Raw genomic sequence first — 13,822 nt, 5'->3', positions numbered from 1 at the left:
TTAAATTTCAATTTTTTTTATTTTATATCACCGGAATGTTTCCGTGTGAGTGCTTTGAACGCAAGTTTTCCGCTTAGTATTCTTCAGCACCCTCGCCTTCACCCTCAGCAGAGTCCATGCCGACTTCTTCGTAGTCCTTCTCAAGGGCGGCCAAGTCCTCACGAGCTTCGGAGAACTCTCCCTCTTCCATACCCTCACCGACGTACCAGTGCACGAAGGCACGCTTAGCGTACATAAGGTCGAATTTGTGGTCAAGACGAGCCCAAGCCTCAGCGATGGCGGTAGTGTTGGACAACATGCACACAGCGCGTTGGACCTTGGCGAGGTCACCGCCGGGAACGACGGTTGGGGGCTGGTAGTTAATGCCCACCTTGAAACCAGTAGGACACCAATCGACGAACTGGATGGTACGCTTAGTCTTGATGGTAGCGATGGCAGCGTTGACATCCTTAGGCACAACGTCACCACGGTACAACATACAACAGGCCATGTATTTGCCGTGACGTGGGTCACATTTGACCATCTGGTTGGCAGGCTCGAAGCAAGCGTTGGTGATTTCGGAGACCGACAACTGTTCATGGTAAGCCTTCTCAGCAGAGATGACTGGTGCGTAAGTTACCAGAGGGAAGTGGATACGTGGGTAAGGCACCAAGTTAGTCTGGAACTCGGTAAGATCGACGTTGAGTGCGCCGTCGAAACGCAGGGATGCGGTGATTGAAGACACAATTTGACCGATCAATCTGTTGAGATTGGTGTAGGTTGGGCGTTCAATGTCGAGGTTGCGTCGGCAAATATCGTAAATGGCCTCGTTGTCGACCATGAAAGCACAGTCAGAGTGCTCGAGGGTGGTGTGGGTGGTGAGGATGGAGTTGTAGGGCTCAACGACAGCAGTCGAGACCTGAGGAGCGGGGTAGATAGCGAACTCGAGCTTGGACTTCTTGCCGTAGTCCACCGAGAGACGTTCCATCAAGAGGGATGTGAATCCTGAACCGGTACCACCACCGAAGGAGTGGAAGATGAGGAAACCTTGAAGACCTGTGCACTGGTCGGCCAGTTTACGGATGCGGTCAAGTACTAAGTCAACAATTTCCTTGCCGATTGTGTAGTGACCACGGGCATAGTTGTTGGCCGCGTCTTCCTTACCAGTGATAAGTTGTTCTGGATGAAACAACTGTCTGTATGTACCGGTACGAACCTCATCTGCAAACGGAAAATGTTAAGTTAGATTTATAAAATATTTCAAAATGAATTTTTATGCTTTATACATAATTAAACAGCATTTAAGTAAGAGATTCATCAGATTGCTTACCAACTACTGTAGGCTCCAAATCGACGAACACAGCACGGGGGACGTGTTTGCCGGCTCCGGTCTCGCTGAAGAAGGTGTTGAAAGAATCATCACCACCACCGACGGTCTTGTCAGTTGGCATTTGACCATCAGGCTGGATGCCATGCTCAAGGCAGTACAGCTCCCAGCAGGCATTACCGATCTGGACTCCAGCTTGACCAACGTGTACGGAGATGCACTCACGCTGTTAAAACAAAGTTAAATTATAATACGAGCTTAATACATTTATAATGTTTACGGCTATTTTTCGTTACTTGGAAGTTAATTATCTATCCGCGAATTATTCTAAGAGGTAAGAAAGGAGAAAATCATTGTTAACCTCATTCTCATAATCGAGAAATACAATACTATTATACTAATAAACCGTTGGTAACGGTTGACGATTCAAAGTATACCCGGTTCAAGTGTATTTAAATGAAAACGTTTCGATTCGATAACAAATTCTTAAATTCAAAAAAAAATATCGAGGCGATAATTTAGTGCAACGCTACAATGACATCAGCATACAAAAATCCTTGAATGAGGTCAATGTACACGTCACCGATATACTGCCCCGAAAGTACAATAAATACCCGCAAAAAACTGTTCGAAATGTATCAACGAACAATTAAAATTATTAAAAGACGTAGGCATAAAAGAAAATTGGTCTAGAATAAGTATCGATTATTGCAAGGGCGTGTCGCATCGGCGTGGCAACCTTGATCGAGGTTAAGTTTTCAAAATGAATGTAATAGATCATATTCGATATGAAAACAAAAGAAACACGTTACCCGTAATACGAAACATAAAATTGTTCCATAGAAATACGTTTGAAATTGTCAACCGGCCTCGTGCATAAGATTCTAACAAAATGGTGGCGCGGTCCCACCCGGCACTTTGCTAACGGAAACGCGTTAAGTGATAACTATATGAACGTGATAAAATTTACTTATAAATATTAACAAAATAATGTAAAACTTACCATTTTGATTGAGTTTAGTTGAACTTAGTGTAGAAATAAGTTATTAAATAAATCAGTCGTCGTTCAGCGCGACCGGTTAAGAGGTTTGCCGAACGGTTAATGTACACAAAATTTCCGTTAGGCGAGTATTTATAGGGCCAGTGTCACGGGGGGACCGACGCTCCCCATACCATATTCTGATTGGTCGATTCAATTGCCGCAGAGGCGTATCGACCAATAACGCAAAAGCTGCATTATCTCACCATTGCGGGAATATGTGGGTGAGTGATTCATACAACATTATTGTTGTTAATAAACTTATCGATTATCGATACAAAAAGTTACTCTTTTATATGAAAATAATCAAGATTAGCTGCTTATCTTGATTATTTATTTAAAAGTATTGTAGCTTTTAGTACTACTGAAAAAATGTGTACCTAAAAATTTCACAAATCGAAGAAAAATGTAATTTCCAAGGTTTTTATATAATCAACGGATGATTTGCTTAAAATTTTGCTTAAAAGCCGCAATAAAATATGTAGTTACATGTAGTAAATAGGTACGGAATGGTCAATAGTAACTTTTGTATAAAACAATGCCGTTAGGTTGCAATGCTCACTATAATAGAAAAAAATTATGTTCATTGTATATTTATTAATTAATATCTCATACATAGGATTCTTCTTTTAATTATGGGATACTAGCATATGAACATGCTGGCTGCTCCACACCTCACACCAAATGCAGCATAAATATAATAAATATCAATTTTAAGCATAGGTGTTTTTTAAGCATAGTAAATTCTACTTATGTTGCCTTGGAATAAACTTCTATAAAAAGTGTTAACTTTAAACCGTACATTAATTAAAAATAAAAAAAAAAAACATCCGATCAGAATATAAGTATCATTTATTTAAATATATCTTCAAGAAGTGCAACGTTGTATGCTAACATTTTATACTGGTAGTCTGAGGGAACTAAAAATTTTTAAGAAAAGGATACATAAAAGAATTATCAAAAATCTTTTATTATCATTTTCAAGCTTCATTAAAAATTGTTTGCAACGCACATTATAATATATACCTTTTGTTTTTTGTATAAATCTTATAAAATTAATATTAAGTACTACATACTATGTTGTTCTATTACAATAATCAGCTATAGGTATGTACAGGATTGCGGTTGTCTTCAGTAAATTTTAATGACAAGAACAAATATTACCACTTCATCAAGTAATAATTATTTTACGGTAATGAGAACATAAAAATAACAGTATTATGCACTAAATTTAATTAAATAATATGATTTAAATAATGATATGTTAAATTAAATCATCTCACTAGATCAAACAATTCAATTAATTCAAACAATTAAGTAAAAAAATGAGGAAATTAAAACAAACTAAAATAATTTACATTTTTATTTATAAAAAAATGTTATCTACTGGTAATCAATAAGATTTTTGTTTGTTTACTATTGCATTAAACTTTTTTCTTTATTTTTATTTCGTTGAATAATAATGTATATTTTAGATGATACTTTAGTTGAAATATGAAGTTACTTAATGCCAATTAACCAATTGCTGCCCAGATACTGACAAAAAAATACACAGTTTTGAAACTATAAATTGAAGATAAATTATAAGTAAGAATTATCGTTTGTAATATTTATATTAAATTTTGTTTGAAAATTTGTTTATGAACTGAAACAAAAATCATCGATAATAATGAATTAAAATATTCAACAGCACTATGCTTCAATGTGTGCGACTTTCGCATTGCGCACACTATTAAAAATGTCTGGAGCCGAAAACGTCTGGGCCTTTTTACCTTGTTTTTTTACTTAAAAATACAATTTCTGTTGACACTAATTATATAGGCTTTTTACTTAAGTGAATAATTTATAAACGTCCAACTAAATATCGGAAATTAAGCGTATATACCTTTATTTAACTATTTACCCAAACACACACACGTACAAATCTATATATAAATATACAAAAAGGAAGGGTGCGATGTATAAAGTCTATATGTGTGAGCCCGTGAGATATCGATTCCTTTTTTGAACTTTACGATACCAACGGTAACTCTCTATTTTTTTATTATGAAAGTAATTTTGGTCAATAAGTAGGTGTATAAAATCTATAATATTATTCAAGTTAAATGCTTAAATGCGAATTTTCTATGAAATATCAAAATTAAGATGGATGAAGTATTATTACTTCGGCTCTTCTGAATAATATTTATGTTTCTCAAAATAAATTACTTACCTACTTACTAAAATGGAATAATAGAATCTATAAATCTTAATTATTACATTGTATTTCGTTTCATGTCTAATATTAAGGAACAATATAATATATTGTATATATTGAGGCATCAAAATGTTTTTACCGATCAACGCCATCTATTGCTGACCGCGTAAACTATAACAATGAAATTTCAACATTTTATCACGTGATATTAAAACAGTCTTTCCGTTATTTCACTTGCGACATCTATGAAGTCATGGTAGAAGTTTGATGAAAAAAAAACCTGAGAGAGAGACTTTTTATGATTTTATCGACAGTTGACGCGTTTGTCTCGTTTAATTCTTCGTTTCCCGCGTTTCGTTCAACTAGTGCGCGCGCTATAAAAGTCATTCCGCGCGCGAACGAATTTGAACTGCACGCGCATTTTACGATCGAAAATTAAATGAAATAATTTCGATATAAATTAAATATTTGTCCTCTGTTAAGTGTTATTATAATGTTATAACAAAAATTGAAGTGCTATTTAAGTAAAAACTTGTGTTTAGTGTTGTGTTTTGATAATTAAATTCGACTCGTTTGCTGATTATTATTAAACGTAAGTTTAATTTCTTATTGAATATATTTTCGTATTTTTATGACCTCCAGAAATATTTATGACGTAAATGTCGTCAAAACAAGATTTTTCTTCAAGATAAGTAGTTCGCGGCCTTTTATGGCTGTTTGCTCTCCGTTATTTTCTCAGATATGGGCTGAGTCTAGGATGATAAGTAGGATCTAGACTGGCTCGGAGCTAGCTGAAAGTACGCTTTAGAGGTGAGAACGGTATTGTGCCAGAATTATCTATTCTATTTACAAATAAACCGTTCTTTATTGATCTTTACAAAGTATGGTCGTTGACTGAAAATGCAAATTCTATCATCATAAATATTTACAATGTTACATGAATATAATATTCGATCTATTTTAAATATATAGATGAGAACTTTTCATAAAAGTTATTTTCCTATACGATAATATTTAACTTAAAATTTCAAATATCGTATTCAAAGTAGAAGTTGAAGCAACGTTACTAAAATATTTTTAGTTACCAGAGTAGCAAGTCGTTTAGGCGAAGGCTTTGATTTTCCACTGCTCATTTGCGAATTGTTGGATATGCTTGTGCCGAAATTTTACCGGAAATTGGATGCATTCATTAAAATTCTCTTTTACCCTCAACTAATTGTTGTAAACACAAATAAGGTTTTAAATCTGCGCTCTTTATTTAAAATTCACGCGTTCTTATCATAATATCATCTCGACTATCGGACAAACATTATTTTTATAAAATTTTTTCAATTCGTAATTTAAATGGTGTGCCCAATCAATGCATTGTTAAATGTCAGATTCAAAATTCGAACGTTTTACTGGTTACGTTTATTATATTAGGATAACCATAGATTATTTGCGTTAATTAGCATAGTTGATATTTTATTAACAATAATTGTGTTGTAAAATAATATTCAAGATTGCAGCGATGCGTCATTATTATGAAGAATATATTTTATTCACAAGACGAGAACATTATGTATTAATTTATTTTTGTACTATGAAGTCATTATTTTTGTCGTGCAAGAAAAACATTCGATTCAATTAAACAAAGTATTCTGATCTGATGAAGACTAGGAAATGGAATTATAAATGTTTATATAATTATAAGGTTTTTTATTGTTTTATTTATATTATTCAATTAGTTTTTACCGGTTTTACTACACTTTGAAAAATATTTGCCGAAGTGTACTAAAAATTACATGGCATAAATACATGGCAAAACATAAATTATATGGCATTGCCATATCCAAGATGGCAGGGCATTACAATATATTGCTACTTACTTACTAAATCCCAAGCGAAAATAAAAAAAATATGTATTTGCTAATGATTATAATTCCAAAAAATAAATAAATAAATATTATCTATTTCTTATTGATTTCTTCAGTTTTCAGTTAGTTACGCATTTTACTATGAGTCAGTGTAACGTACACTGTGTTACACTGTGTAACTGTAACTCATACAAGGGGTGTTTGAATGCTAAGGTACCAATATGAGTTTTGAAATATTTTTAGCATACCAAGTTAAGCTAAGCTTTGTTCTCGTTTAGTAATAAAAACCATTACTTAGAACTGATGTTATGGGGCAATTACCGTAAACCGAATTCCGCTAATCTAGACCCTAATTGTGTGGATGAAGTTAGTAAATGAAAAACAAATAAAAATTAATACATGCAAATAAACATGTTTTGTTTTGTCAAAACTATCACAGTTCGGAAACTTATAATCAAATAATTAAGAATCCGAATTAATTGTTCTAAAATCAAATCTTTATCCATTTCCAAGTATACGATGAGTCCCTTAAAATAATTTCAAGCAATTATTTTAAAACAGTTAACAAAATATATGTATATCTATCATACGTATTATATGGAATAAATTCAAAATTCGGGAGTAGATTTCACGAAGAAAAACCGAAAAAAAACAACATTTTACTCATTTTAAGTAATTCAACTGTATACGTTATATTATGTACAATGGATATATTTTCCTTAAGAGAGAAATGACCAAACAGCATCTACACAGACTCCTGACGCATAGCCTTGCGGTTCTGTTCACGCCGAAATAACCGTGAGCAATTGTATTGAGACCAAGGCCCGCGGATTTATCGGTAACTTGGGATGATATAATGCAGTATTGAATCATCTAAAAAACCATATATGTCACTACTTGCAGGCGTGCTACATCCTAGACCGTGGCGATGCTTAAGATCAGGCAAGTCAACGGTCAAACGTTTGCCTATTAACTGTAAAAAAAAAGTATTATAAAACAAAGCTACATTACAAAACTACCGAACGGTATTTCATACGGTTTTTACCAATGGATATAATTTTCACCGAGTTATTCGTGAGGAAGCTTTATGTGTATAATTTGTTAAGGTTTTGTGAAAATTTGCTGAAATATGAAGATAAATTTTAAAAATATCAGAAAAAAAACATCTCTAACGTTCTGTGTAGATCCTTATTCTGTCCGTACGAAGGGACGGGCAGAACGAGTAGCTAGTTGTTAATAAATGATTTTGTTAAAGCTCTACATGACTTGCTGTTTCATGCGGTTTAAAAAAAAGTAATGTAACAGTTTGTAAATGTCTCACAGCTGGACTGAGGCTTTGTCTCATTTTGAGAAGGTATTGAAGCGTATTCCATCACGCTGATGGATACACGGAACGCATTATTTCATCCAACTGCTTTTATTGAACTATAAACACTTTAAGCGCATAAAAACACAGTCTTATTTGTCCGGACTTAAACATGCAACTTTTTTCATTCAATCATTTTATATTTTCTAACCACTAAGCCATCTCGGCTCAATATATATTTATCAGTAAACAAATGATACACATACAACGTACATTATGATAATGATTCGTAATAGGAAGCGATGTCATTGCTTCCTGATTACGATCTGACATCTCAGTATGTCATCAAGGGTGCATTAATTAACGCTTTAGCAATCAGCTAATTGTTTGAGCCGATAGCGCAGTGGTTAGAATGCGTGAATGGAACGAAGATTAGCGGTTCAAAGCCGGACAAGTATTATTTAATTTTCATGTGCTTTATTTGTGTTTATAATTGATCTCGTGCTCGGCTGTGAAGGAAAAACATCGTGTGGAGAACTGCATGTGCTGGATGATAATTTGTCACATGAATACATTTTTATGTTTTTTTTGAGCATTTACTGTGGAAATCAGACTACTGATATACTACATATACTACTTTTCTTTTGTAAATAGATACTTATATAGATAATTACAGAAAAACTCGGGACAAACAGACATGTATGCACATAAATGTCTGTCCTGGGTGGGAATCGAACCCACAACCTTCGGCGTGAAACCAACCACGCCAAGCGGCCAGTATTCTATAAGTCAATTACTTTTTTAAATTATATAAAAAGTAGGGCTGAATCGATCATCATCCTATTCCATCTCTATACATCCTGTGTAAAATTGAAAATAAATATAAATCCGTCCAGAAGAGGACGGCAAAAGGCTGAAATAAAAAATTGTAATCAATTAGATTAAAAAAAAAACCGCTGAGTTTCTTTCGCCGGTTCTTCCTAGGTGTTCCTTAGTGCGTTTTCTTTTCCAAATCGGTGTTTACTTTGCCAATTAATGTGTAAGCGTAATCAATAAATTAATTTAAATTCATTAGTATCATATTGTCTGTTTATTTAAACACGGTCTTTGACTAAATTCCCATGACATTTCATTATTTAATTAAAAATAAAAATTCTTAACATGAATTCTTGTTCTATTCACTTTACAAAGATTTAATAATAAATAATTTTACTTAAAAAAATGCAACTAATACAGATTTTCTAGTCATAATATCATATAATAATTCAATACTGAATAGTTTTTCTCACAGTGATTTTATTATATTGTATGTAGCCAAACACTTGTTCTGCGATATTCAATATAATGCTATTATATTTCACTTTCACTAACGAAAGCTGGTCGTCGCTATCATTTGAATATATTATACGTGTAAATGAAAATGTATCATGAACTAAAGTGAACTGAGAGCAGATGACAACTATCATAGCTGCACTTGAAATACCATTGTACAAAACGCGGTTGTGTTAAATTGACGAATGATTTATCTCACACATATATAATGATTAATTAATTTTAGAATACTATCACTCGCTTAGTGTGACAACACAAAATATACGCCTTATATGCATGCAGGCCCTTACAAATTCAAGGCCCCTAGGCACTTTGTCATTTGAGCCCCACCATTCTGAAGCATTTAGGGTATAATTATACCTAGGCCGGTGCCTTTTAGGTCCGCTGTTTACAAGTGACCCTTAGTAAAACATCGAGTTAAAAACAAGCCTAAATTCAACTTGTGGCCAGCCACATGTAAGTACATATGTATAAACATACACAAACACACAATACACATGTACGGTTAAATTACCATTTAACAACTTGCTTCACACCTTACCGTAACTAAAACGAATTTAGTTTAATATATACTTGGCTGTATTATTGGTTCCAGCAATACAAATGTCTGCAAAGTTTCAGCTCAATCGGTTGTCTGAAATTGGTTTAAAACACACATACTCGTAACAGGTGTAATTGAATACGAGCATAAATATATCAAACTACGCATCTCGACTAAAATTCGCACTAAGTTACCCATCCCATTTCTCACTATCAGACTTAGATTTAGAGGTCTACAAGTCACACTATTCCACTATTTATTATTCAACTTAGCTCACACTCAAAACGCCATCCTTAAGCGAATCCATTATGAATATTGTAGATTAATCAAGGTCTCGACCAATGATATCGCGTAATTCTATATATGTTTTTTATTTGTTTTTACTCCTTTTATAGTTAGAAAATGCTATAGATATTAGTAATCGTAAAATATATCGGAGTGTCGCAGTGAGACATATTTCGCAAACATCAATTTTGGCACTTTAAATATTATGCTAAAATTAGATACAGCTATTCTGTCGGTTCTTTTGAATGTTAACATTGGCAAATATGGTCGGTTCAATATACGTTTATGGTATGTTTTATTTGACGAATGAGGAATTTTAGTAATAAAAAAAATTGTTAATTTGTTGTTGAATACTTAACATTTTTATATTTATAACGGGTCACCTGTTGGATAAACACCGACCATAGATATTAATACTGTAAGTAATATTAACCATCCTATGCGCCTATGTGTCACTAACCTGGGGAACTAAGAAGCTATGTCCCTTATGCCTGTTGCTGATCAAAACAATACTAAGCAGTGTCTAGATTAAGTGATGAATGTCTAGTGCCTATCCACACGGGATTGCACAAAACCCTACTACCAAATGTTGTATATATATTCACGCCCTTTGCAATACGCAGAACAATGTTTCTGAAACTGTGTAAACAGTGCGATGACATCAGCTATCGAGGGCGCTATATTAAAACTTGGCGCCTATCCATGAAGCAAAGATATAGATTATAGAAATATTGAAGATTTTGGTTTAAATTGAATCGTCTAACGGGTTTTCATTTTAAATAAATTCAGACTAAATTTTAAATAACATGCTATTATTTAAAAAAAAATAAACTTGTAAAAATACCTGAAAAAGGTGTGAAGTGATGACTTGGCGAAAAATAAAAAGAAATAAAAAATTTAAAACAAAAGAACTTATTTAGTCCAAGGACTGCGAACCACAATATCTTAAGGATTTCAAGGTTCAAGATAAGCTAGGCTGTTGAACAATTGCGTCCAGCTTTCAATTAAATAATTCGATCAAAAGTTGCTACAGTTAACAACCGAAATAAGATTAGTAAAGTTTCAGTCTTAACCTAGACCAAGGAATCGTTTCGTATCATGCGATCCAATTACGAATAGGAACGACTTTTCGCCATATTGTAACGTTGTCAGATTGGTTAGCTCCCTAGCTAATTTGTATTGTCACCCTGACAATACAAATTAAAAAAGAAATGTATTCATCATTTAATCTGAAGAGCGCTTTTCAAGTCTGCTCGTTTCTGCATAATTCTCAGAGTGATCTACATCATCTGCTAATAATCCTGATATATATATTTCCCATATAACAAAGAAAATAATACAAAGAGAATTAATTGTTCTTAATTTTTTAATATTGCAAACGTCGAAAGCGAAGAGGCGTAGCTAATACTATTATTGCGAGACATAAATAAGTTGATTCATTTATTTATTATAACAGTATAAGTTAAAATACAAAACATTTTTTTTTCTTTTGCAAACTTTATTTTTAATTGCCAGTTGGCAGGTCGAGGTCATTGGCGTTCCTATTCTCATTTGGATCGTATAATACTATGTATGTATTATGCAGTTATTCCTTCTCTTATCCTCAACAGAACCTACTAAGGTCATTTTGTCAGTCACATAACGTTAAATGGAATACATAATGTGTCATATACGTTATATGAGAAGTGTCACGGACCTTGTAAATATGAGTGGATGAGGTGAAATCATTGGAGTGACCCTGACATTAATTAAAACAGGCTATTTTGTATTACGCGGAATCCGGCAAAACGGGGATTTAATAAAACTTTACATATAAACAATTTTACTTGAAGGATTTTAACATTTGCTTGAACGTATCAATACTAATATTAATCTAAATGTAACGGTAAATCTGTCTGTCTGGTTTCACGGCTAAACAACTGCACCGATTTTGATGAGATTTGGCAAAGAAGCAAGCATTAGCCCCAAGGAAGAACATAGGCTTTTTTATAACTACGTCAACCCGTCCCTCTTAACACGCGGGCGAAAACTATTATATTTTTCAAACTATATAACTTTTATTTGTAATTTAACTTAAAAAAACAGATAATAAATGTATTCAATACTTTTTTTTTTTTATAGAATAGGAAGGCGGACGAGCATATGGGCCACCTGATGGTAAGTGGTCACCAACGCTCTTAGACATTAGCATTGTAAGAAATGTCAACCATCGCTTACATATCCAATGCGCCACCAACCTTGGGAACTAAGATTTTATGTCCCTTGTGCCTGTAATTACACTGGCTCACTCACCCTTCAAACCGGAACACAACAATACCAAGTATTGCTGTTTTGCGGTAGAATATCTGATGAATGGGTGGTACCTACCCAGACGAGCTTGCACAAAGCCCTACCACCAGTATACAATCAATACTTAAAAAGAATACGAAGCACGATAACTATCATTAGTGTACAATTAAAAAATGTTATATAATTTTGTTCTTGTTTGTACTTTGTATACTAAATGACTAAGTATAAAAAGCAGCAACTATTGTATATCTAAATCAAAAAATCTGCAGCATCAAAAAACTTCGAGATATATTAAACATAATATCTTATAGCAGACAAGTCTGTATAGCACAATAAATTTAAACAGCTGCTATAAAATTTCGGACCTAACATATCTTTTGTTTTAATTGAATCCGTTATTTAAAGAATAAAATGTTTAAATGAAACGAACATCGTAGAGAAAACAAAATTCATCTTTTTTGAAGTTCGTTTGATTACTGGTCAACACTATATACTTACATAATAGAATAGAAATTGAAAGTAGTATTTAAGAATAATGTCTTATATAATATGTATAATGAAGTTTTCAGAATGATACACAATATATTGAATATATATAAGCATTTAAAACGAAATTTAAAATGACATAATTTTTCTGTAGTATTGACTTTATAAGTATGTATATATAAATTAAAAGGGTTAACAATCGTTACTTATTTATAACAAGTTTACTGTTCTAACTTCTTTTTTATAGATTATAATTTCTTGGTGGCAGAGCTTTGTGCAAGTCCGTCTGAGTAGGGTAGCTATTCATCAGATATTCTATCGCCAAACAGCAATATTTAGTATTTTTGTGTTCCGGTTTGAATGAGTAAGCCAGTGTAAGAGGCACAAGCCAGTGTAGACATAATTATTAGTTTCTATGCTTGACGGTGGACAATATAAAATATTGGAATAGTTAATATTTCTTTCAGCACCTATCTCATGTAACAAAAAGTTTTGTTCAACAAATAAAAATCTCCTTCTTTAAATATTCTACTAACTTAAAAACATATCAGTACTCTAATCTGGGGTCAACAAACTTTTTGCGAATCGAAAAAATATATATCGAGAACCCGTTCTTCGTATACGACAACGCTTGAATATATTAAGTTACGCAACTTAAATAAACTAAGTAATGTAAATAATATGTTAAATAAAGGACGTTCGACGTACATTTTGATTTAAAGAATTTTCGACTTAACTATTTTGGTATTAGAGATTTTTTCCTCCGTTTTAGGCGATTTTATATAGTATATACTTATATAGTAACTTTATTATTATTATGCAGGAAGAGTCCGACATTTGGACACAGACACTACATAACAATTTTTATAATAATTTATTGATAAAATAAACAATTTTTTTCCTTATAGTAATAGCCTTAAAATGTTCGACTGCTAGGGTAAGGCCGCTCCTCCTTTTACCGGAAAAGGATTGGTGCTTTTTCCACCACACAGCTCCAATACGGGTTAGTGGATACACATGTGGAAAATTTTCATCCGCGATATGTAGGATTCCTTACGAAGCTTTCCTTTACCGTGAAACAAGAAATGAATTAATTTTAATATGTATAATGTATACACAAACTAAGAAAATGAAGATTAAGTCGCGTTTGCTTTGGTTTGAACCCGTGATCTTCGGTTAAGATTC

At 33.1% G+C, this 13,822-nt stretch overlaps 2 protein-coding genes across 3 annotated transcripts in view; one reads left to right on the top strand and one right to left on the bottom strand.

Moving 5' to 3' along the window:
* LOC126777983 (tubulin alpha chain) lies at positions 1 to 2,474 on the bottom strand. The gene is made up of 3 exons (XM_050501355.1): positions 2,310 to 2,474; positions 1,310 to 1,532; positions 1 to 1,200 (listed from the first exon to the last, which is right to left on the bottom strand). Exons 1-3 carry the CDS (start codon positions 2,310 to 2,312, stop codon positions 74 to 76), a joined length of 1,353 nt encoding a protein of 450 aa, XP_050357312.1. The 5' UTR covers positions 2,313 to 2,474; the 3' UTR covers positions 1 to 73.
* Positions 2,475 to 4,856: 2,382 nt separating this feature from the next.
* Positions 4,857 to 13,822, top strand: part of LOC126777980 (mucin-5AC) — a 33,162-nt gene continuing 24,196 nt past the window's right edge. For both annotated transcript variants that reach the window (XM_050501348.1, XM_050501347.1), the window contains exon 1: positions 4,857 to 5,134. The gene's annotated coding sequence lies outside the window, so the exon portion shown is untranslated. The remainder of the gene's footprint in view (positions 5,135 to 13,822) is intronic.

The sequence above is a fragment of the Nymphalis io genome, chromosome 24 (assembly GCF_905147045.1).
Source record: "Nymphalis io chromosome 24, ilAglIoxx1.1, whole genome shotgun sequence".
Classification (NCBI taxonomy): Eukaryota; Metazoa; Arthropoda; class Insecta; order Lepidoptera; family Nymphalidae; genus Nymphalis; species Nymphalis io.
Note: the sequence above shows the minus strand (reverse complement) of the source record. Positions and strands in the feature narration are given on the sequence as shown.

Coding starts and splice junctions, on each gene's coding strand:
- LOC126777983 (XM_050501355.1), bottom strand. Junction 1,201..1,309: donor TTTGGAGCCTACAGTAGTTG/GTAAGCAATCTG, acceptor TTCCGTTTGCAG/ATGAGGTTCGTACCGGTACA.